A 25,812-nucleotide genomic window follows, 5' to 3' on the forward strand; every position below is an offset into this window, starting at 1 on the left:
TACACTCCCTACAGGCAGAATCTCGTGGTCACAGGGAGAATGTACTCTCCCTGTACACAGACTCGCGTGTTGACGGGGAGAATGTCCACTCCCTACAGACAGATTCGCGTGGTCACGGGGAGAATGTAAACTCCCTACAGGCAGCGGACTCGCATGGTCATGGAGAGAATGTACACTCCCTACAGAAAGACTCACGTGGTCATGGGGCAATGTACACTCCCTGCAGACAGCAGACTCGTGTGGTCACAGGGAGAATTACTCTCCTACAGTCAGAATCGCGTTGGTCACAGCGAGAATGTGCACTCCCTACAACAGACGCACGTGGTCATGGGGAGAATGTACACTCCCTACAGACAGACTCACGTAGTCATGGGGAGAATGAAAACTCACTACAGACGGACTCTCGTGGTCACGGATTGAATGTACACTCTCTATAGACAGCAGACTCCTGTGGTCACGGGTACAATGTTCACTCCCTACAGGCTGACTTACATGGACACAGGGAGAATGGAAATTTCCTACAGGCAGCTGACTTGCGTGGTCACGCAGAGAATGTACACTCCCTACAGTCAGACTCTCGTGGTCACGGGGAGAATGTACACTGTCTACGGGCAGCAGACTCACGTCGTCACAGGGAGAATTTAGTCTCTTACAGACAGACTCACGTGGTGACAGGGAGAATGTACACTGTCTACTGGCAGTAGACTCGCATCGTCACGGGGAGAATTTAGTCTCTTACAGACAGACTCATGAGGTCACGGGGAGAATGTACACTCCCTACAGGCAGACTCTCATGGTCACAGGGAGAATGTACTCTCCCTATACACAGACTCGCGTGTTGACGGGGAGAATGTCCACTCCCTACAGACAGATTTGCGTGGTCACGGGGAGAATGTAAACTCCCTACAGGCAGCGGACTCGCATGGTCACGGAGAGAATGTACACTCCCTACAGAAAGACTCACGTGGTCATGGGGCAATGTACACTCCCTGCAGACAGCAGACTCGTGTGGTCACAGGGAGAATTACTCTCCTACAGACAGACTCGCGTTGGTCACGGAGAGAATGTACACTCCCTACAGACAGACTCACGTGGTCATGGGGCAATATACACAGCCTGCAGACAGCAGACTCGTGTGGTCACAAGGAGAATTACTCTCCTACAGACAGACCCGCGTGGTCACGGGGGGAATGTGAACTCCCGACAGGCAGCGGACTCACATGGTCGCGAAGAGAATGTAAGTTCCTATAGACAGAATCGCATGGTGACGGGGAGAATGTACACTGTCTACCGGCAGCAGACACATGTTATCACGGGGAGAGTGTACACTCCCTATAGACAGGCTGACGCGGTCACGGTGACAATGTACACTCCCTAAAGACAGACTCGCGTGGTCACGGGGAGAATGTAAATTCCATACAGCCAGACTCTTGTTGTCACGGGGAGAATGTACACTCCCTACAGGCAGACTTTCGTGGTCACAGGGAGAATGTAATCTTCCTATACACAGACTCTCATGTTGACGGGGAGGATGTCCACTCCCTATAGACAGATTCGCGTGGTCACGGGGAGAATGTAAACTCCCTACAGGCAGACTCACGTGGTCATGGGGCAATATACACAGCCTGCAGACAGCAGACTCGTGTGGTCACAGGGAGAATTACTCTCCTACAGACAGAATCGCGTTGGTCACGGCGAGAATGTACACTCCCTAAGACAGACGCACGTGGTCATGGGGAGAATGTACACTCCCTACAGACAGACTCTCGTGGTCACAGGGAGAATGTACTCTCCCTATACACAGACTCGCGTGTTGACGGGGAGAATGTCCACTCCCTACAGACAGATTTGCGTGGTCACGGGGAGAATGTAAACTCCCTACAGGCAGCGGACTCGCATGGTCACGGAGAGAATGTACACTCCCTACAGACAGACTCACGTGGTCATGGGGCAATGTACACTCCCTGCAGACAGCAGACTCGTGTGGTCACAGGGAGAATTACTCTCCTACAGACAGACTCGCATTGGTCACGGAGAGAATGTACACTCCCTACAGACAGACTCACGTGGTCATGGGGCAATGTACACAACCTGCAGACAGCAGACTCGTGTGGTCACAAGGAGAATTACTCTCCTACAGACAGACCCGCGTGGTCACGGGGAGAATGTGAACTCCCGACAGGCAGCGGACTCACATGGTCGCGAAGAGAATTTAAGTTCCTATAGACAGAATCGCATGGTGATGGGGAGAATGTACACTGTCTACCGGCAGCAGACACACGTTGTCACGGGGAGAATGTACACTCCCTATAGACAGGCTGACGCGGTCACGGTGACAATGTACACTCCCTAAAGACAGACTCGCGTGGTCACGGGGAGAATGTAAATTCCATACAGCCAGACTCTCGTGGTCACGGGGAGAATGTACACTCCCTACAGGCAGACACTCGTGGTCACAGGGAGAATGTAATCTTCCTATACACAGACTCTCATGTTGACGGGGAGGATGTCCACTCCCTATAGACAGATTCGCGTGGTCACGGGGAGAATGTAAACTCCCTACAGGCAGCGGACTCGCATGGTCACGGAGAGAAGGAACACTCCCTACAGACAGACTCACGTGGTCACGGGGAGAATGAAAACTCACTACAGACGGACTCTCATGGTCACGGATTGAATGTACACTCTCTATAGACAGCAGACTCCTGTGGTCACGGGGACAATGTTCACTCCCTACAGGCTGACTTGCATGGACACAGGGAGAATGGAAACTTCCTACAGGCAGCTGACTCGCGTGGTCATGCAGAGAATGTACACTCCCTACAGTCAGACTCTCGTGGTCACGGGGAGATTGTACACTGTCAACCAGCAGCAGACTCGCGTCGTCACAGGGAGAATTTAGTCTCTTACAGACAGACTCACGTGGTCACGGGGAGAATGTACACTCCCTACAGGCAGACTCTCGTGGTCACAGGGAGAATGTACTCTCCCTATACACAGACTCGCGTGTTGACGGGGAGAATGTCCACTCCCTACAGACAGATTCGCGTGGTCATGGGGAAAATGTTAACTCCCTACAGGCAGCGGACTCGCGTGGTCATGGAGAGAATCTACAGTCCCTACAGACAGACTCACGTGGTCATGGGGCAATGTACACTCCCTGCAGACAGCAGACTCGTGTGGTCACAGGGAGAATTACTCTCCTGCAGACAGACTCGCGTTGGTCACGGCGAGAATGTACACTCCCTAAAACAGACGCACGTGGTCATGGGGAGAATGTACACTTCATACAGACAGACCCACGTGGTCACGGGGAGAATGTGAACTCCCGACAGGCAGCGGACTCACATGGTCGCGGAGAGAATGTACACTCCATATAGACAGAGTCACATGGTGACAGGGAGAATGTACACTGTCTACTGGCAACAGACTGGCGTTGTCACGGGGAGAATGTACACTCCCTACAGACAGACTAACGCGGTCACGGTGACAATGTACACTCCCTAAAGACAGACTCTCGTGGTCACGGGGAGAATGTAAACTCCCTATAGAGAGCAGACTCGCATGGTCACGGGGAGAATGTACTCTCCCTACAGACAGACTCGTGTGGTGACGGGAAGAATGTACACTCTCTATAGACAGCAGACTCCTGTGGTCACGGAGAGAATGTACAAACCCTACAGACAGACTGACGTGGTAATGGGGCGAAAGTACACTCTCTACAGACAGGCTCCCGTGGTCACGGGAAGAATGTAAACTCGCTACAGACAGACTTACGTGGCCATGGAGAGAATGTACACTCCCTACAGGCTGACTTGCATGGACTCAGGGAGAATGGAAACTTCCTGCAGGCAGCTGACTCACATGGTCGCGGAGAGAATGTACACTCCCTACAGACAGAGTCACATGGTGACGGGGAGAATGTACACTGTCTACCGGCAGCAGACTCGCATTGTCACGGGGTGAATGTACACTCCCTACAGAGAGACTGACGCGGTCACGGTGACAATGTACACTCCCTAAAGACAGACTCGCGTGGTCACGGGGAGAATGTAAACTCCCTACAGACAGACTCACGTAGTCACGGGAACAATGTACACTCCCTACAGACAGACTCGCATGGTCAAGGAGAGAATGTTCACTCCCTGTAGACAAACACACGTAGTCACGGGGAGAATGTACACTCCCTATAGACAGCAGACTCGCGTGGTCACGGGGAGAATGTAAACTCCCTACAGACAGACTCGCGTAGTCACGGGGACAATGTAAACTCCCTACAGACAGACTCTCGTGGTCACGGGGAGAATGTACACTCTCTATAGACAGCAGACTCGCGTAGTCACGGGAAGAATATACACTGCCTACAGACAGCAGACTCGTGAGGCCACGGGGAGAATGTACTCTCCCTACAGACAGCAGACTCGCGACGCCACGGGGAGAATGTACAATCCCTACAGATACACTCGTATGGTCACGGGGCGAATGTAAATTGTCTACAGACAGACTCCCGTGGTCACGGAGAGAATGTAAACACCCTACAGACAGTATCACGTGGTCACGGCGAGAATGTATACTCCCTACAGACAGACTCTCGTGGTCATGGGCAGGATGTACACTGTCTACCAGCAGCAGACTTGCATTGTCACAGGGAGAATGTACACTCCCTACAGACAGATTCACATGGTCAATGGGAGAATGTGAACTCCCTCCAGGCAGCAGACTAGTGTGGTCACGGGGAAAATGTAAACTCCCTACAGACAGACTCGCATGGGCACGGGGAGAATGTACACTGTCTACATATAGACTCGTGTGGTCACGGGGAGAATGTACACTGTCTACGTATAGACTCGTGTGGTCACGGGGAGAATGTACACTCCCTATAGACAGCAGACTATCGTGGTCACGGGGAGAATGTGCACTCCCTACAGGCAGACTCACATGGTCATGGGGAGAATGTACACTCACTACAGGCAGCAGACTCCCGTGGTCTCGGGCAGAATGTACACTCCCTACAGCCTGACTTGCATGGACAAGGGGAGGATGTGCACTGTCTGCCATTAGCAGACTCATGTGGTCACAGCGAGAATGTAAACTCGCTACAGACGAACTCACATGGTCACGGGGAGAACGGAAACTCCCTACAGGCAGCAGACTAATGTGGTTACGGAGACAATGTAAACTCCCTACAGACAGACTCGCGTGGTCAAGGGGAGAATGTACACTCCCTATAGACAGCAGACTCTCATGGTCACGGGGAAAATGTACACTCCCTACAGATAGACTCGCGTGGTCACGAGGAGAATGTACACTCCCTACAGACTCTCATGGTCACGGGAAGAATGTACACTATCTACCGGCAGCAGACTGGCGTTGTCTCAGGGAGAATGTACACTCCCTACAGGCAGACTGACGTGGTCACAGGGAGAATGTACACTCCCTACAGACAGACGCATGTGGTCACATGGAGAATGTAAACTCTCTACAGACAGACTCGTGTGGTCACGAGGAGAATGTACACTCCCTACAGACAGACTGGCATAGTCAGGGGAAGGATGTACACCATCTACAGACAGACTCGCGTGGTCACAGCGAAATGTACACTCCATATAGAGAGCAGGCTATCGTGGTCACGGGGAGAATCTACACTCCCTACAAGCAGACTCACGTGGTCACAGAGAGAATGTAAGCTCCCTAAACGCAGACTCACGTGGTCACGGGGAGAATGTACACTCCCTATAGACAGCAGACTATCGTGGTCATGAGGGGAATGTACACTCCCCACAGACAGACTCTCGTGGTCACAAGGAGAATGTACACTGTCTACAGATAGACTTGTGTGGTCACGGGGAGAATGTACATTCCCTATAGACAGCAGACTATCATGGTCACGGGGAGAATGTACACTGCCTACAGACAGACTCACGTGGTCACGGGAAGAATGTACACTCCCTACAGACAGACTCTTGTGGTCAAGGGGAGAATGTAAACTCCCTACAGACAGCAGACTCTCATGGTGACAGGGAGAATGTAAACTCCCTACAGGCAGCAGACTCGTGTGGTCACGGAGAGAAGGTAAACTCCCTACCAACAGACTCGCATAGTCACGGGGAGTATGTACACTCCCAACAGACAGCAGACTTGCGTGGTCACGGGGAGAATGTACACTCCCTACAGACAGACTCGTGTGGTCACGGGGGGAATGTACACTGTCTATAGACAGACTCAAATGGTCATGGAGAGAATGTAAACTCCCTACAGACAGACTCGCGTTGTCACAGGGAGAATGTACACTCCCTACAACAGATTCACGTGGTCAATGGGAGAATGTGAACTCCCTCCAGGCAGCAGACTAGTGTGGTCACGGGCAGAATATAAACTCCCTACAGACAGACCCGCGTGGTCACGGGGAGAATGTACACTGTCTACATACAGACTCGCGTGGTCACGGGCAGAATGTACACTCCCTGTAGACAGCAGACTTGTGTAGTCACAGGGAGAATTTACAGTCCCTACAGACAGACTCTCGTGGTCACGGGGGGAATGTACACTGTCTACAGACAGACTCAAGTGGTCATGGAGAGAATGTACACTCCCTACAGACACTCACGTGGTCACGGGGAGAATGTAAACTCCCTACAGACAGAGTCTCATGGTCACGGGGAGAATGTACACTGTCTACCAGCAGCAGACTCGCGTTGTCACGGGGAGAATGTACGCTCCCTACAGACAGACTGACGTGGTCACAGGGAGAATGTAAACTCCCTACAGACAGCAGACTCACGTGGTCACGTGGAGAATGTACACTCCCTACAGGCAGCTGACTCTCATGGTCACGGGGAAAATGTACACTCCGTATAGACACAGACTCGCATGGTCATGGGGAGAATGTACACTCCCCAGGGTTAGCAGACTATCGTTCTTACGGGGAGAATGTACACTCCCTACAGGCAGACTCACGTGGTCACGGGGAGAATGTACTTTCCCTATAGACAGCAGACTCGTGTGGTCATGGGGAGAATATACACTCCCTAGAGTTAGAAGACTATCGTCCTTACGGGGAGAATGTACACTCCCTACAGGCAGACTCACGTGGTTACAGAGAGAATGTACATTCCCTACGGGCAGCAGACTCACGTGGTCATGGGCAGAATGTACCGTCCCTATATACAGCAGACTATCGTGGTCACGGGGAGAATGTGCACTCCCTACAGGGAGACTCACATGGTTACGGGGAGAATGTACATTCCCTACAGGCAGCAGACTCACATGGTCACGGGGTGAATGTACACTCTCTATAGACAGCAGACTCGCCTAGTCACGGGAAGAATATACACTCCCTACAGACAGCAGACTCGTGAGGCCACAGGGAGAATATACACTCCCTATGGACAGCAGGCTCGTGTGATCATGTGGAGAATGCACAGTCCCTGCAGATAGACTCGCATGGTCACGGGGCGAATGTAAACTCCCTACAGACAGACTTACATGGTCACGGAGAGAATGTACGCTCCCTACAGACAGACTCACGTGGTCACGGCGAGAATGTACACTCCCTACAGACAGACTCTCGTGGTCACGGGCAGAATGTACACTGTCTACCGTCAGCAGACTCACGTTGTCACGGGGAGAATGTACACTCCCTACAGACAGATTCACGTGGTCAATGTGAGAATGTGAACTCCTTCCAGGCAGCAGACTAGTGTGGTCACGGGGAAAATGTAAACTCCCTACAGACAGACTCGCGTGTTCACGGGGAGAATGTACACTCCCTATAGACAGCAGACTCGTGTGGTCACAGAGAGAATGTACACTCCCTACAGACAGACTCGCGTGGTCCCAGGGGGAATGTACACTGTCTACAGACAGACTCGCATGGTCCCAGGGGGAATGTACATTCCCTACAGGTAGCAGACTCACGTGGTCATGTGCAGAATGTACCGTCCCTATAGACAGCAGACTATCAGGGTCATGGGGAGAATGTGCACTCCCTACAGGCAGACTCACATGGTCACGGGGAGAATGTACATTCCCTACAGGTAGCAGACTCACGTGGTCACGGGCAGAATGTACTTCCCTATAGACAGCAGACTCGTGTGGTCATGGGGAGAATATACACTCCCTAGAGTTAGCAGACTATCGTCCTTACGGGGAGAATGTACACCCTCTACAGGCAGACTCTCATGGCCTCAGGGAGAATGTACACTCCCTACAGGCAGACTCACGTGGTTACAGAGAGAATGTACATTCCCTACAGGCAGTAGACTCACGTGGTCATGGGCAGAATGTACCATCCCTATATACAGCAGACTATCGTGGTCACGGGGAGAATGTGCACTCCCTACAGGGAGACTCACATGGTTACGGGGAGAATGTACATTCCCTACAGGCAGCAGACTCACATGGTCACGGGGTGAATGTACACTCCCTATAGACAACAGACTCGCGTAGTCACGGGGAGAATGTAAACTCACTACAGACAGACTCACGTGGTCATGGGGAGAATGTAAACTCCCTACTGGCAGCAATCTCACATGGTCATGGAGAGAATGTACTCTCCCTACAGCCAGACTCACATGGTCACGGGGAGAATGTACACTCTCTATAGACAGCAGACTCGCCTAGTCACGGGAAGAATATACACTCCCTACAGACAGCAGACTCGTGAGGCCACGGGGAGAATATACACTGCCTATGGACAGCAGGCTCGTGTGATCATGTGGAGAATGCACAGTCCCTGCAGATAGACTCGCATGGTCACGGGGCGAATGTAAACTCCCTACAGACAGACTTACATGGTCATGGAGAGAATGTACACTCCCTACAGACAGACTCACGTGGTCACGGCGAGAATGTACACTCCCTACAGACAGACTCTCGTGGTCACGGGCAGAATGTACACTGTCTACCGTCAGCAGACTCACGTTGTCACGGGGAGAATGTACACTCCCTACAGACAGATTCACGTGGTCAATGTGAGAATGTGAACTCCCTCCAGGCAGCAGACTAGTGTGGTCACGGGGAAAATGTAAACTCCCTACAGACAGACTCGCGTGTTCACGGGGAGAATGTACACTCCCTACAGACAGACTCGCGTGGTCCCAGGGGGAATGTACACTGTCTACAGACAGACTCGCGTGGTCCCAGGGAGAATGTACATTCCCTACAGGCAGCAGACTCACGTGGTCATGTGCAGAATGTACCCTCCCTATAGACAGCAGACTATCAGGGTCATGGGGAGAATGTGCACTCCCTACAGGCAGACTCACATGGTCACGGGGAGAATGTACATTCCCTACAGGTAGCAGACTCACGTGGTCACGGGCAGAATGTACTTCCCTATAGACAGCAGACTCGTGTGGTCATGGGGAGAATATACACTCCCTAGAGTTAGCAGACTATCGTCCTTACGGGGAGAATGTACACCCCCTACAGGCAGACTCTCATGGCCTCAGGGAGAATGTACACTCCCTACAGGCAGACTCACGTGGTTACAGAGAGAATGTACATTCCCTACAGTCAGTAGACTCACGTGGTCATGGGCAGAATGTACCATCCCTATATACAGCAGACTATCGTGGTCACGGGGAGAATGTGCACTCCCTACAGGGAGACTCACATGGTTACGGGGAGAATGTACATTCCCTACAGGCAGCAGGCTCACATGGTCACGGGGTGAATGTACACTCCCTATAGACAACAGACTCGCGTAGTCACGCGGAGAATGTAAACTCACTACAGACAGACTCACGTGGTCATGGGGAGAATGTAAACTCCCTACTGGCAGCAATCTCACATGGTCATGGAGAGAATGTACTCTCCCTACAGCCAGACTCACATGGTCACGGGGAGAATGTACACTCTCTATAGACAGCAGACTCGCCTAGTCATGGGAAGAATATACACTCCCACAGACAGCAGACTCGTGAGGCCACAGGGAGAATATACATCCCCTATGGACAGCAGGCTCGTGTGATCATGTGGAGAATGCACAGTCCCTGCAGATAGACTCGCATGGTCACGGGGCGAATGTAAACTCCCTACAGACAGACTTACATGGTCATGGAGAGAATGTACACTCCCTACAGACAGACTCACGTGGTCACGGCGAGAATGTACACTCCCTACAGACAGACTCTCGTGGTCACGGGCAGAATGTACACTGTCTACCGTCAGCAGACTCACGTTGTCACGGGGAGAATGTACACTCCCTACAGACAGATTCACGTGGTCAATGTGAGAATGTGAACTCCCTCCAGGCAGCAGACTAGTGTGGTCACGGGGAAAATGTAAGCTCCCTACAGACAGACTCGCGTGTTCACGGGGAGAATGTACACTCCCTACAGACAGACTCGCGTGGTCCCAGGGGGAATGTACACTGTCTACAGACAGACTCGTGTGGTCCCAGGGGGAATGTACACTGTCTACAGACAGACTCGCGTGGTCCCAGGGGGAATGTACATTCCCTACAGGTAGCAGACTCACGTGGTCATGTGCAGAATGTACCCTCCCTATAGACAGCAGACTATCAGGGTCATGGGGAGAATGTGCACTCCCTACAGGCAGACTCACATGGTCACGGGGAGAATGTACATTCCCTACAGGTAGCAGACTCACGTGGTCACGGGCAGAATGTACTTCCCTATAGACAGCAGACTCGTGTGGTCATGGGGAGAATATACACTCCCTAGAGTTAGAAGACTATCGTCCTTACGGGGAGAATGTACACTCCCTACAGGCAGACTCAAGTGGTTACAGAGAGAATGTACATTCCCTACGGGCAGCAGACTCACGTGGTCATGGGCAGAATGTACCGTCCCTATATACAGCAGACTATCGTGGTCACGGGGAGAATGTGCACTCCCTACAGGGAGACTCACATGGTTACGGGGTGAATGTACACTCCCTACAGACAGCAGACTCGCAAGGCCACGGGGAGAATGTACACTCCCTACAGACAGCAGACTCGCGTAGTCACGGGGAGAATGTAAACTCACTACAGACAGACTCACGTGGTCATGGGGAGAATGTAAACTCCCTACTGGCAGCAATCTCACATGGTCATGGAGAGAATGTACTCTCCCTACAGCCAGACTCACATGGTCACGGGGAGAATGTACACTCTCTATAGACAGCAGACTCGCTTAGTCACGGGAAGAATATACACTCCCTACAGACAGCAGACTCGTGAGGCCACGGGGAGAATATACACTCCCTATGGACAGCAGGCTCGTGTGATCATGTGGAGAATGCACAGTCCCTGCAGATAGACTCGCATGGTCACGGGGCGAATGTAAACTCCCTACAGACAGACTTACATGGTCACGGAGAGAATGTACACTCCCTACAGACAGACTCACGTGGTCACGGCGAGAATGTACACTCCCTATAGACAGCAGACTCGTGTGGTCACAGAGAGAATGTACACTCCCTACAGACAGACTCGCGTGGTCCCAGGGGGAATGTACACTGTCTACAGACAGACTCAAGTGGTCATGGAGAGAATGTACACTCCCTACAGACACTCACGTTGTCATGGGGAGAATTTAAACTCCCTACAGACAGACTCGCATTGTCACAGGGAGAATGTACACTTCCTATAGACAGCAGATTCGCGTGGTCACGGGGACAATGTAAACCCCCTACAGACAGACTCTCGTGGTCATGGGGAGAATGTACACTGTCTACCGGCAGCAGACTTGCGTTGTCACGGGGAGAATGTACACTCCCTATAGACAGCAGACTCACGTGGTCACGTGGAGAATGTACACTCCCTATAGACAGCAGACTCGCGTGGTCAAGGGGAGAATGTACACTCTCTACAGACAAACTTGCATGGTCACAGGGAGAATGTACACTCCCTATAGACAGCAGACTCTCATGGTCACAGGGAAAATGTACCTTCCCTATAGACAGCAAGCTCGCGTGGTCATGGGGAGAATGTACACTCCCTGGAGTTAGCAGACTATCGTCCTTACGGGGAGAATGTACACTCCCTACAGGCAGACTCTCATGGCCTAGGGGAGAATGTACACTCCCTACAGGTAGACTCACGTGGTCACGGGCAGAATGTACCGTCCCTATAGACAGCAGACTATCGTGGTCACGGGGAGAATGTGCACTCCCTACAGACAGACTCACATAGTTACGGGGAGAATGTACATTCCCTACAGGGAGCAGACTCACATGCTCACGGGGAGAATGTAAACTCGCTACAGACAGACTCGCGTGGACATGGGGAGAATGTAAACTCCCTACAGGCAGCAATCTCACATGGTCACGGAGAGAATGTACTCTCCCTACAGCCAGACTCGTGTAGTCACGGGAAGAATATACACTCCCTACAGACGGACTTGTGAGGCCACGGGGTGAATGTACACTCCCTATAGACAGCAGACTCGCATGCTCACGGGGAGAATGTACATTCCCTGCAGCCAGACTCACATGGTAAGGGGTAGAATGTACACTTCCTACAGACAGGGTCACGTGGTCACATGGTGAATGTACTCTCCCTATAGACAGCAGACTCGCGTAGTCACAGGGAGAATGTAAGCTCGCTACAGACAGACTCCTGTGGTCATGAGGAGAATGTAAACTCCCTACAGGCAGCAATCTCACATGGTCACGGAGAGAATGTACTCTCCCTACAGCCAGAGTCACGTGGTCACGGGGAGAATGTACATTCGTTAAAGGCAGACTCACGTGGTCACGGGGAGAATGTACACTCTCTATAGATAGCAGACTCTCGTAGTCACGGGAAGAATATACACTCCCTACAGACAGCAGACTCGCGAGGCCACGGGGAGAATGTAAACTCCCTATAGACAGCAGACTCTTGTGATGTGGAGAATGTACAATCCCTACAGATAAACTCGCATGGTCATGGGGAGAATGTACACTCCCTACAGACAGACTCACGTGGTCACGGGGAGAATGTAAACTCCCGACAGACAGACTCACGTGGTCACGGAGAGAATGTATACTCCCTACAGGCTGACTTGCATGGACAAGGGGAGAATGTACAGTGTCTACCATTAGCAGACACACGTGGTCACGGGCAGAATGTACTCTGTCTACCGGCAGCAGACTCGCATTGTCACAGGGAGAATGTACACTCCCTACAGACAGATTCACGTGCTCAACGGGAGAATGTAAACTCCCTCCAGACAGCAGACTAGTGTGGTCACGGGGACAATGTAAACTCCCTACAGACTAACTCGCGTGGTCACGGGGAGAATGTACACGCCCTATAGACAGCCGACTCGCGTGGTCACGGGGAGAATGTACACGCCCTATAGACAGCAGACTCGTGTCGTCACAGGGAGAATGTACACTGTCTACATATAGACTCGTGTGGTCACGGGGAGAATGTACACTCCCTACAGACAGACTCGTGAGGTCACGGGGAGAATGTACACTGCCTGCAGACAGACTCACGTGGTCACAGGAAGACTGTACACTCCCTACAGACAGACTCTTGTGGTCAAGGGGAGAATGTACACTCCCTACAGGCAGAATCATTTGGTCACGGGGAGAATGTAAACTCCCTACAGACAGCAGACTTGTGTGGTCACGGGGAGTATGTACACTCCCAACAGGCAGCAGACTCGCGTGGTCATGGAGAGAATGTACACTCCCTACCGACAGACTCGCGTGGTCACGGGGAGTATGTACACTTCCTATAGACAGACTGACGTGGTCACAGGGAGAATGTAAACTCCCACAGACAGACTCGTGTGGTCACAGGGAGAAGATACACTCCCTACAGACAGACTCACGTAGTCACAGGGAGAATGTACACTCCCTACAGACAGCAGACTCACGTGGTCACGTGGAGAATGTACACACTGTATAGACAGCAGAGTCGCGTGGTCAAGGGGAGAATGTACACTCTCTACAGACAAACTTGCATGGTCACAGGGAGAAAGTACACTCCCTATAGACAGCAGACTCGCGTGGTCACGGGGAGAATGTACACTCCCTATAGACAGCAGGCTCGTGTGGTCACAGGGAGAATGTACACTCCCTACAGACAGACTTGCGTGGTCACGGGGGGAATGTACACTGTCTACAGACAGACTCAAGTGGTCATGGAGAGAATGTACACTCCCTACAGACACTCATGTGGTTACAGGGAGAATGTAAACTCCCTACAGACAGACTCGCGTTGTCACAGGGAGAATGTACACTCCCTATAGACAGCAGACTCACGTGGTCACGGGGACAATGTAAACCCCCTACAGACAGACCCTCGTGGTCACGGGGAGAATGTACACTGTCTACCAGCAGCAGACTTGCGTTGTCACGGGGAGAATGTACACTCCCTACAGACAGACTGACGTGGTCACAGGGAGAATGTAAACTCCCTACAGACAGACTCGGGTTGTCACAGGGAGAATGTAAACTCCCTACAGACAGACTCGTGTTGTCACTGGGAGAATGTAAACTCCCTACAGACAGACTCGGGTTGTCACTGGGAGAATGTAAACTCCCTACAGACAGACTCGTGTTGTCACAGGGAGAATGTACACTCCCTATAGACAGCAGACTCACGTGGTCACGGGGACAATGTAAACCCCCTACAGACAGACCCTCGTGGTCACGGGGAGAATGTACACTGTCTACCAGCAGCAGACTTCCGTTGTCACAGGGAGAATGTACACTCCCTACAGACAGACTCGGGTTGTCACTGGGAGAATGTACACTCCCTACAGACAGACTCGGGTTGTCACTGGGAGAATGTAAACTCCCTACAGACAGACTCGGGTTGTCACTGGGAAAATGTACACTCCCTACAGACAGCAGACTCGCGTGGTCACGGCGAGAATGCAAACTTTTTTATAGATAGCAGTGGTAATTGAACCCGGGTCGCTGGTACTGTAAAGTGCTGTGTTGTGCTAACCACTACATTGTGTTGGCACGTGGCCAAGTGTTTAAGGCGTCATTTTAGTGATCTGAAGGTCGCTAGTTTGAGCCTCAGCTGAGGCAGCGTGATTTTTCCTTGAGCAAGGCACTTAACCACACTTTGCTCTGCGAGAACACCGGTGCCAAGCTGCATGGGTCCTAATGCCGTTCCCTTGGATGACATCGGTGGTGTGGAGAGGGGAGACTTGCAGCATGGGCAACTGCCGGTCTTCCATACAACCTTGCCCAGGCCTGCGCCCTGGAAACTTTTCAAGGTGCAAATCCATGGTCTCACGAGACTAATGGATGCCTATAAAAAAAAGCACATTACCGTGCGATGGGAAGTGAAGCCGGGTCACTGGTACTGTAAAGCGTTGTGCTAACTACTACACTACCGTGTGATACAAATTGATCCTGGGTTGCCATTTCTGTAAAGTGTTGTGCTAACCCCTATATTCCCATGTGATGGAAATCGAACCCGGTTCGCTGGGACTTTAATGCGTTGTGCTAACCCCTATGCTACCGTTCCCTCCCCCCTTCAACCTCATAAGGAAGTTGACATGTTGGGTGAGCTTCCTTGGCCGTGGGATTTTTTGCAGTTGGAGCAGGACAGGCTGTTGGTGACACCCACACCTATCTGAGGATATCATCCATTACAAGTGAATCCATGCTCTGATCTGATCTAAGCTGGAAACACCCAGTGGGTCAGGCAGCACCTGCGGATAAGGATCAGTAACTGCACAAGAAGAGTTGCTGAAAGGCTGAGAGAATTGGCCATTTCTCTTTGGAGTGATTGAGGATGAGGGGTGACATGGTAGAGCTGTAGGAGATGATAAAAGGCATAGATCGAGTAATTAGCCAGAGACTTTTCCCCAGGGTGGAAATAGCTACAGAGCAGGTGGCAGGGGCATAATTTTAAGGTGATTGGAGGAATGTATGGGGGGAATGTCAGAGGTAAATTATTTACACAGAGTGGTGGGTGTGTGGAATGACCTGCCGGGATGGTGGTGGATATTTAAGAAACGTTTAGCCGCATGGATGATAGAAAAATGGAGGGTTATATGGGAGGGATTGATCTTAAAGTAGATTAAAATCTCAGCGCAACATCGTGGGCCGAACGGCCTGTACTGTACTTTTAGAGGTCCCTCCCGACCCGGGTGCAAAGCTCCGCACCGCGACCTGCCAACGTTCAGCGGAGACCGGCTGGTTCTGCGTCTGCAGGCCGTGAGGAAGGGTTCGGAGCCCCGGTTTCAGGAGGCGGCTGGATCTACTGACGGGAGAAGCCTGGGCGGAGCCCTGGTCTCTTGCTTTCGCTTTTCTGCTGCAGCAGGAACTGGCCTTGAGCTTCCGCGCTTCGGTCGTGACAGGAGCCCGGCGCCCGTTCGCCCGCCCGGCGATGAGCCATGAGAGTGCGTGGGATCTCTGTGACCGGGCAGGTCAGCAGCGGGCAGAGGGGAGAGGGGCTTGCAGAGGGGATGATGGGCTGAGTTCCGCCCCGCGTGCGCGTCTTTGCGTGTGGGGTTGTGTCAGTGCGTGTCAATCCGCACCGCTCTGTCCGCGCCCCTCAGCCCCAACCCCACCCAGAGGCGGCGGGACCCCCGCATGGCGCCCTGGGCTGAGAGGAGGTGGGGACTGCGGGCCGACCGGGAGGTTTACACGCTGGGGCCGGTCCCCGGGGAGTGGGGGAAGGTGGCTCCCCGGCCGGGGTGAGGACTCATAACGGTTCCTCTACCGGGTGCTCCCGGTCTGGGGCGCGCCGCCTGAACGGGGAGTGAGCCCCCTACTGGGAGGGTAAACTATATCGGGGGCTGTATGGGGAGTGTGAGGGAGGGAGTGGGTAAATAGAGAGAGAGTGTGGGAGGGGGAGGGAGGGAGTGGGTAAATACAGGGAGTGTAGGTGAGTGTGTGTGGGAGTGTGAGGGAGAGAGTGAAGGAGGGAGTGGGTAAATAGAGAGTGTGGGAGGGGGAGGGAGGGAGTGGGTAAATAGAGAGAGAGTGTGTAGGTGAGTGTGTGTGGGAGGGGGGAGAGAGTGAAGGAGGGAGTGGGTAAATAGAGAGAGTGAAGGAGGGAGTGGGTAAATAGAGTGAGTGTAGGTGAGTGTGTGTGGGAGTGTGAGGGAGCAAGTGAAGGAGGGAGTGGGTATATAGAGAGTGTGGGGGGAGGGAGGGAGTGGGTAGATAGTGAGGGAGAGTGTGGGTGAGTGTGTGTGGGAGTGTGAGGGAGAGAGTGAAGGAGGGAGTGGGTAGATAGAGAGAGTGAGGGAGGGAGTGGGTAAATACAGTGAGTGTAGGTGAGTGTGTGTGGGAGTGTGAGGGAGAGAGTGAAGGAGGGAGTGGGTAAATACAGTGAGTGTAGGTGAGTGTGTGTGGGAGTGTGAGGGAGAGAGTGAAGGAGGGAGTGGGTAAATAGAGTGAAGGAGGGAGTGGGTAAATAGAGTGAGTGTAGGTGAGTGTGTGCGGGAGGGGGGAGAGAGTGAAGGAGGGAGTGGGTAAATAGAGAGAGTGAAGGAGGGAGTGGGTAAATAGAGTGAGTGTAGGTGAGTGTGTGTGGGAGTGTGAGGGAGAGAGTGAAGGAGGGAGTGGGTAGATAGAGAGAGTGAGGGAGGGAGTGGGTAAATACAGTGAGTGTAGGTGAGTGTGTGTGGGAGTGTGAGGGAGAGAGTGAAGGAGGGAGTGGGTAAATACAGTGAGTGTAGGTGAGTGTGTGTGGGAGTGTGAGGGAGCAAGTGAAGGAGGGAGTGGGTAAATAGAAAGAGAGTGTGGGAGGGGGAGGGAGGGAGTGGGTAGATAGTGAGGGAGAGTGTGGGTGAGTGTGTGTGGGAGGGCAAGGGAGAGAGTGCAGAAGGGAGTGGGTAAATAGAGTGAGAGTGAGGGAGCGTGAAGGAGGGAATGGGTAGATAGGGTGTGGGTGAGTGTGTGTGTGTGTGGGAGGGGGAGGGAGGGAGTGGGTAGATGGGACTAGGGAGAAGTTTGGATAGGTACATGGATGGGAGGGTTATGGAGGACTATGGTCTGGTGTGGGTCGATGGGACTAGGGAGAAGTTTGGATAGGTACATGGACGGGAGGGATATGGAGTGCGATGGTCTAAGTGCATTAGTAGTTCAGAAGGGGCTGGATAGGCTGAAGGCCTGTTTCTGTGCTGTAGTGCTCCCTAAGGTAGGGTGAGTTTTCTAGCCTGGCTTCCTGCCCCGAGACTGTCGGAGGAGATGTGAGCCCAGAGCAATGCTGGAGCATAGCTTTGTTGTGTACTGGGAGCTGATGTTGGACACAGGTCTCTCCCAGTCACCCAGCTGATGGGGATTTCTGGTAGACGGCAAGGGGGATTGCCAAATGTAGATAACTAAACAAATATGAAAGGTGATCTTACAGGCCATGAAAGTACTTCCTATTCTGTTGAAGGACATAATTGGTGCAGTTATACTCTGGAACATTTCAGATTGCCTTCACTTCAGTGAGAGTAAGTGTGAGTTCAGGAATGTTTGAGCAGCCTAGAGCACCCATGTGTATCCCGTTAACAGTTTAATTAGCCGGGGAGCGAAGTGTTACTCGGTAGTACTGGAGAACTTGGTCAGTTTGAGAGCGTAGACCATAATACTATGTGACGTAGACTAGGAGCAGAATTAGGCCATTCAGCTCCTCTAGTCTGCTCCACTATTCCACTATTCCACCATGGATGATTTAGAAAACCATAGAAACCATAGAAAAACTACATCACAGAGCGGGCCTTTTGGCCCTTCTTGGCTGTGCCGAACCATTTTCTGCCTAGCCCCACTGACCTGCACATGGACCATATCCCTCCATACACCTCCCATCCACGTATCTGTCCAACTTATTCTTAAATGTTAAAAAAGAACCCGCATTTACCACCTCGTCTGGCAGCTCATTCCATACTCCCACCACTCTCTGTGTGAAGAAGCCCCCCCCCAATGTTCCCTTTAAACTTTTCCCCCCTCACCCTTAACCCATGTCCTCTGGTTCTTTTCTCCCCTTGCCTCAGCGGAAAAAGCCTGCTATACCCATCTTAATTTTATATACCTCTATCAAATCTCCCCTCATTCTTCCAGGCTCCAGGGAATAAAGTCCTAACCTATCAACCTTTCTCTGTAACTGAGTTTCTCAAGTCCCGGCAACATCCTTGTAAACCTTCTCTGCACCCTTTCAACCTTATTTATATCCTTCCTGTAATTTGGTGACCACAACTGAACACAATACTCCAGATTCGGCCTCACCAATGCCTTATACAACCTCATCATAACATTCCAGCTCTTATACTCAATACTTTGGCCAATGTACCAATGTACCAAAAGCTCTCTTTATGACCCTATCTACCTGTGACGCCACTTTTAGGGAATTTTGTATCTGTATTCCCAGATCCCTCTGTTCTACTGCACTCCTCAGTGCCTTACCATTTACCCTGTATGTCCTACCTTGGTAGAACATTTATCATTCTTCTCAACCCCATTCTCCTGCCTTCTCCCCATAGCCTTTGACACCCTGACTAATCAGGAACCTGTCGACCTTTGCTTTAAATATACTGGATGACTTGGCCTATACAGCAGTCTGTGGCAATGAATTCCACAGATTCACCACCCACAGGCTAAAGAAATTCCTCCTCATCCGTCCCTCTATTCTGAGGCTGTGCCCTCTGCTCCTAGACTCCCCCACTACAGGAAACATCCTCTCCATAACCATTCTATTTAGCCCTTTCACTATTTGGTGGATTTCAATGAGTTGTCACCCGCCCCCCCCTCCCCCATTCTTCTAAACTCCAGCAAACTACATACAGGCCGAGAATCATCAAACACTCCTCATACATTAACATTTTCATTCCCAGAATCTTTCTCGTGAACCTGCTCTGGACCCTCTCCAACGCCAGCACATCTTTTCTTAGCTAAGGGGCCCAAAACTGCTCACAATGCAGCCAGTGCAGTCTGACTGATGCCTTATGTAACCCTCTTACTGTCAGCTTGTATTGAGTTAGTTATGACTGTGAATACAAGCAAACAGCAACATCACTCGACAAAGCATGGGGAATAATGATGAGAAGGCCATTTCCAATAAATAAACTTGCCTGGGGCAAATATGATTCAGGTGAACACAACACACATAAATGTTTGGATGGTCCTTTAAGGGAAAGCAGTATTGTATGAATACAACACACCCATGCAAATTTACTGTTCCGCAGGAAGGAATATTCACATCAGTATAAACTTAGATCAAAATTGTATTGACAAACGATAACAAACAAAAGGGCAAAAAAACAAAAAACAGGAAAACATGTACAAAGTGCATATCAGTCCAAGTGTGCACATGATCGTTGGGGGGTCATTGTTGCACAGTCAATCTGGTTTGCTTCACTTCATTTACTGATTGGAAGAGCCTGGAAAAGAGGAAACTTAGCTAGTGTGACATCTGGGAGATGGAGGGATCTCGGCTAAGTTTTGTCATCAGAGCCACTTTTGTCCTCCTACCCACACCCCAGAACCTAAACCAGTGGTGGGGAGAAGACCCCGCTTGCCTTCTTTGTCAAGCACCTGGATCACTAAGGCACATTTTAACAGGATGCACCACAAGCCTCACCCGGGGTGGTATACTTGGCAGCATAACCAAGTTCTCAGACAGCTGGCATCAATCTTGGAACAGAGACGAATCACCACAAATGCTCTCCCACAAACATTGGCGGGAAATGTCCATATCACACGATTTGTACCAGCTGGCCAACCTCCAGAGCACCATATAACATCAAAAAATGTAAGCTTTCTGCAGGTTGCTCGGAATTGGAAAATGGACGTGGACTTGGAAAAAAAGCTTGTGTTTCCCCCAGACATTGTGGCTACAACACTCCGGCCAGACATGGTCCTGTGGTCCACAACAGCCAAGCTGGCATATGTTGTGGAATTGCAGTACCATGGGAAGCTGGTGTCGAAGAAGCTTATGAGAGGAAAAAGACCAAGTACTCTGAACTGGCAACTGAAGCTGCCCAGAATGGCTGGAAGACCAAGATTTTCCTTGTAGAAGTGGGATGCAGGGGACTCGTTGCTACATCTACGACCAGTCTATTGAAGAAGATGGGGGTAAGGGGTCACTCCCTCCAACAAGCAATCAAGTCCTTGTCAAATGCAGCAGAAGAAAGCTGCAATTGGATTTGAATTAAAAAGAAAGACAACAACTGGGGTGCAAGATGAAGACTGGAGGGTATGGAACTGAGGGGGGTGTATCTGGGACGCCAGGTAGCACCATTGAGCCCTCTGGAGTCGTCGTGGGCTTATCAATGAAATGTCAAAGAAGGAGGGTGCCCACCTGATGACCCCAATGACGTACCTACCCTCCCTCCTTGCCACCACTCCAAACCCACTGCCAACATCGAGAATGCCAACTTACCATAGGGATTGAAACATCAAGTCCGAGTAGCTTTACACAGTACTGAACAATTCTGCCTGAAAGCCCACTGTAAATGAAACATTAAAAAACCACACAAAGTCCAAGAACAAAGTGTCAAAAACTTTCTCCAAGGTTGTGTGAGAACTAGCTAACTGAAAGTTATCTGCACCTTCTCTGTGAGATCAAAGTCTGCGTAAGGATTTAGTGACAGCAGTATCTGTCCTTCCAAATGAGTTCATGTTCATCTACTTTGTTTGTTGTCCGTTTCCATTTTCCTTCTTACCCCCTAAACTCCTGCACTCTGTCTAGAAAATGGCTACCCCTGATCCTTCTAGAATGTTCCGGGGCATCTTATTAGACAAAATGTTAACAAGACAAATCCTATTGGCTATTACAGCAAGCCTAACTTAATCAACTAATTTATTATTTTAAACAGCAAAAAAAAAATGAAATGCCTAATTATATAATGTAATTAAAGGAACAGATTGCATTTTGAGAAAATCTACTGAAAATAAAATACCCAAAAGCATAACTGTATTAATACAGTGAATCATGGTCCTAAACCAGGATATTACACTTATAAAGCCTCAGCTTCAGGGTCAGGGACCTGAGTTTTTAAGGAAGTGACTTTAGAGATGGTAACTGACCTGGCTATTATATTCCAGGGTTTTTTGTGATTTTTATAAATGACTTGGATGAGGAAATGGAAGGGTAGGTTAGTAAGTTTACAGATGACACAAAGGTTGAGGATCCCTACCACCCGTACCACAATCTCTGTGACCCACTACCGTCAGGAAGGAGATACAGGAACATCAGGACTAGGGCTGTCAGACTGGGCAACTGCTTCCCTCAGATGGGACTACTGAATACCCTGCCTCCATCGAGGTTTTGTCACCAGGACAGTCAGCTATTTACTGTACTGTTTACCAGTACTGTGCACTGCATACATTTTGAATTATATTTTATTAACCTATGGTAATATTTAAGCAAAAAAGGTAAACGGTAAAGTGCAAGATCATAATGAACTAGCTTGTGAGACAGAGATTCCATCTTATTGGTCAAATGTCCATTCAGGAGTTTGATAACAGTGGGATAGAAGATGTCCCTGAGCCTGGTGGTACTCAGCAGTTTGATCATCATGGGTTAGAAGCTGTCCCTGATTTTGGTGGTACTCAGGAGTCTGATAACAGTGGGATAGGAGATGTCCCTGAGCCTGGTGGTACTCAGCAGTTTGATTACAGTGGGTTAGTAGTTATCCTGGAGCCTGGTGGTAAGTGCTTTCAGGCTTTTGTATCTTCTGCCCGATGGGAGATGGAAGAAGCAAGAATCCCCGGGGTGAATGGAGTCTTTGATTATTGTGGCTGCTTTGCCAAGGCAACAGTGATCGATTGCCAAGTGAGGGTGGTGTGTAACTTGAAGGGGAACCTTCTGTCTGTTGACCTGTCCTGCAAAGTGGTGGAGACTGCAAGTTCAGCAGATGCTGCGGCTGTAACCTGAGACTATAACTGCACCGGGTTTTGTAGAGGGTACACACATCGCAGTTGGTGCTGTGGTGGGGGGGGGGGGGGGGCGGGAACCTGCCCTTTCGTCTGCTCAGAATCAGAATAATGCCACTGACATTAACAGTGAAACTTATTGCTTTGTGGTCACAGTTACAACTCAAGGTGGAACTGTACATCATCACTGGCCACTGCTCAGTGTCGTTACTGGAAAGTAAAAATTGGAAGGCATTACATTTCTGAAATAGAATCAGCAAGTGCTTGAAACACTCAGCAGAGGTGGCACTGTCATGTAGTGATTAAGGTAACACTATTACAGTGCCAGAGATCTTTGTTCAGCTGCCGCCGCTATCTGTATGTACTCCCCGTAACTGCGTGTGTTTTGTGCAGGTGCTCTGGTTTCCTCGTATGTTCCAACAATGTGTGGGTTGGCGTTAGTAAGTTGTGGGTATTCTATGTTGGTGCAGGAAGCCCCCAGCACATACTCAGACTGTGTCGGTTGTTGACTCAAAATGACACATCTCACCGTATGTTTCGACGTACAAGTGACAAAGCTGATCTTTACTTTTAGGTCTGGCAGCATCTGAAGGGTCGGCAGATGAAGCATTTGCTTTGTTTTTCTGCTGTGCCCTGGGCATCTTATGTTTTTAATCTCAGCTGGAATGTGACTGGGGATAAAGTTTGGCAGTGGAATTGCACTGGATATTCCAAGATTGTGAAAGTGTGCTGGGAATTGTCATTGACTGGTTTTTGGACCCAAATACTGTAACTGGACAAAAGGAGAAGGCTTTACAGAGCCATCCAGTCAGGAACAAATCTACTTTCACATTCACTTTTGAAAGGTTTCACAGAAGATCAGGAGTTTCCTTTGAAATATTTCCTCTTGGAGCAGAGAAGCTGTTGTTTTGTAAGAACAGAGGCCTTGGTGAGCTAGGGTCACAGACTAGAGGTTGAACCAAGTGTGAGGATTCTTTCGCAATTCCAGGGTTGTTGCTGAGTTCATCATAGTCGGTCAATGTTTGTGAGGGTGATCACCCTCATATGCACTGAGGAAGGAGGGGAGGGGCTATTTTACACTCTATAAGCTCCCAGAGGTGATAGAAGAAAAAGAATCTGTGTCCTGTTGAAGGGTCTTAGCCTGAAATTTCAATAGTTTATTCCCCTCAGTAGATGCTGCCTGACCTGCTGAATTCCTCCAGCATTTTGTATGGGTTGCTCTGGATTTCCAGCATCTGCAGAATCTCTTGTGTTTATATATTTTGGGGAATGCTGTTGAGGGGCAAATTTGAGCTGTGGGAAGCCACAACTATGGCAAAAGCAGTGCAAAGTAGAGCTGAAGGCAACAAGTCAAGGGGGTCGAATGAGAAGGGTTGAGGGAGTCAGTCTCTAGTGGAGCCGGATCAGTGGGTCAGGATGCCCCTGGGATACAAACCTGTCTTGGAGCAGACTGGGACAATGTCAATCCCCTCTGTCTCACCACCACACCCTTTTTGCGCTGTGGACGGCTCGTGTAAGAGAGAGAGGATGCAGAGAGAACTTACAGGAGTGGGAGTTCGTTAACTGTAGGACAAAATGTGAAGGGATGTTTAATTATGGAAGGTAACCTCCATATCTATATTTATGATATTAAAGATTATTTGTCATATATACATTGAAACATACAGTGAAATGTCAAATCCTGATGAAGGGTTTCGGCCCAAATCATCAACTGTTTAGTAATTTCCATAGATGTTTCCTCCAGCATCTTTTGTGTGTTGCTCTGGATTTGCAGCACCTGCAGAATCTCCTGTGTTTGTGAAAAGACCAAAGATGTGCTAGGGGCTTCCAACACCAACATGGCATGTCCACGACCTACTAACTCTGACTGGTATACCAACTTGGCATGCCCACGACCTACTAACTCTGACTGGTATACCAACTTGGCATGCCCACGACCTACTAACTCTGACTGGTATACCAACTTGGTATCCCCACAACCTACTAACTCTGACTGGTATTCCAACTTGGCATGCCCACAACCTATAAACTCTAACTGGTACACCAACTTGGCATGCCCACGACCTACTAACTCACCTTTGGAATGTGGGAGGAAACCAGAGCACCTGGAGGAAACCACGGGGAGAATGTACAACCACGTTACAGACAGCGGCAGGAACTGAACCTCGGCTGCAGGTGCTGTGGCAGTCGCAATGCTGCTGTGCCAGCCTTTCAACAGATAAAGCTAAGTGCACAATCACTCAGCAGCCACGGTCTGGAACTCGATGGCAAAAGGGCAAGGATGTGGAAACTCTCCCCATGGTAAACATTTTGTTTATTGAATGATACTGCACAGAGTTGGCCCTTTGACCCTTCACGCCATGCTGTCCCAGCAACCCTGGACAAACCCAAGTACCTAGCCGCGGGACAGTTCACAATGACCAGTTAACCTATCTGGTACGTCTTTGGACTGTGGGAGGAAACCGCAGGACCCAGGGAAAACCCACGCATTCCACGGGGAGGACGTACAGACGCCTTACAGAATGGCACTGGATTTGAACTCTGGAATGCCCTGAGCTGCAGTAGTGTTGTGCTAACCACTACACTACTGTAGTCCCTTGTGTCTTTTCAGACTCTTATTAAAGTTATCACTCACTATATTTGGGCCAAGCCTTCTCTTTGTTTCCTGATAATTTCTGGTACAGGGATGACAGCAGGAATGGTGTTAGAGACGGCTTGACCCCACAAGCATCTGACACAGAGGCCTGGGCCTACACAGTGTGATAAAACTTCCAGCTCTATGTTCCATCGCAGACACTTCGGGTGTTCACTGTGCGGAGTTTGCACATTCTCACGGCACAGAAACAGGCCCTTCAGCCCATGTACTCCATGACAGCCACAATTCCTATCGAATGTAGTCCCATTTCCTGTCCGTGTTCCTGTCCAATTCTACTTACCTTTACCAATTCATCAGTAAACTCATTCCATACACTCTTCAGCTTCTGTGTGAAAAGGTTGCCCCTCTGGACCTCCTTAAATCTTTCCCTCCTCACC

General features: G+C 50.4%; 1 protein-coding gene across 6 annotated transcripts in view; it reads left to right on the top strand.

The window, feature by feature from the left end:
- Nucleotides 1-16,219: 16,219 nt before the first annotated feature.
- LOC140188363 (DENN domain-containing protein 3-like) overlaps nucleotides 16,220-25,812 on the top strand; it is a 180,098-nt gene continuing 170,505 nt past the window's right edge. For 5 of the 6 annotated variants that reach the window (XM_072244564.1, XM_072244590.1, XM_072244574.1 and 2 more), the window contains exon 1: nucleotides 16,220-16,337. In XM_072244564.1, coding sequence (XP_072100665.1) covers nucleotides 16,305-16,337 — 33 coding nt within the window. In that variant the 5' untranslated portion in view covers nucleotides 16,220-16,304. The remainder of the gene's footprint in view (nucleotides 16,338-25,812) is intronic. The other variant, XM_072244601.1, reaches the window with a different exon arrangement.

Source organism: Mobula birostris, chromosome 2 (assembly GCF_030028105.1).
Source record: "Mobula birostris isolate sMobBir1 chromosome 2, sMobBir1.hap1, whole genome shotgun sequence".
In the NCBI taxonomy this organism is placed as follows: domain Eukaryota; kingdom Metazoa; phylum Chordata; class Chondrichthyes; order Myliobatiformes; family Myliobatidae; genus Mobula; species Mobula birostris.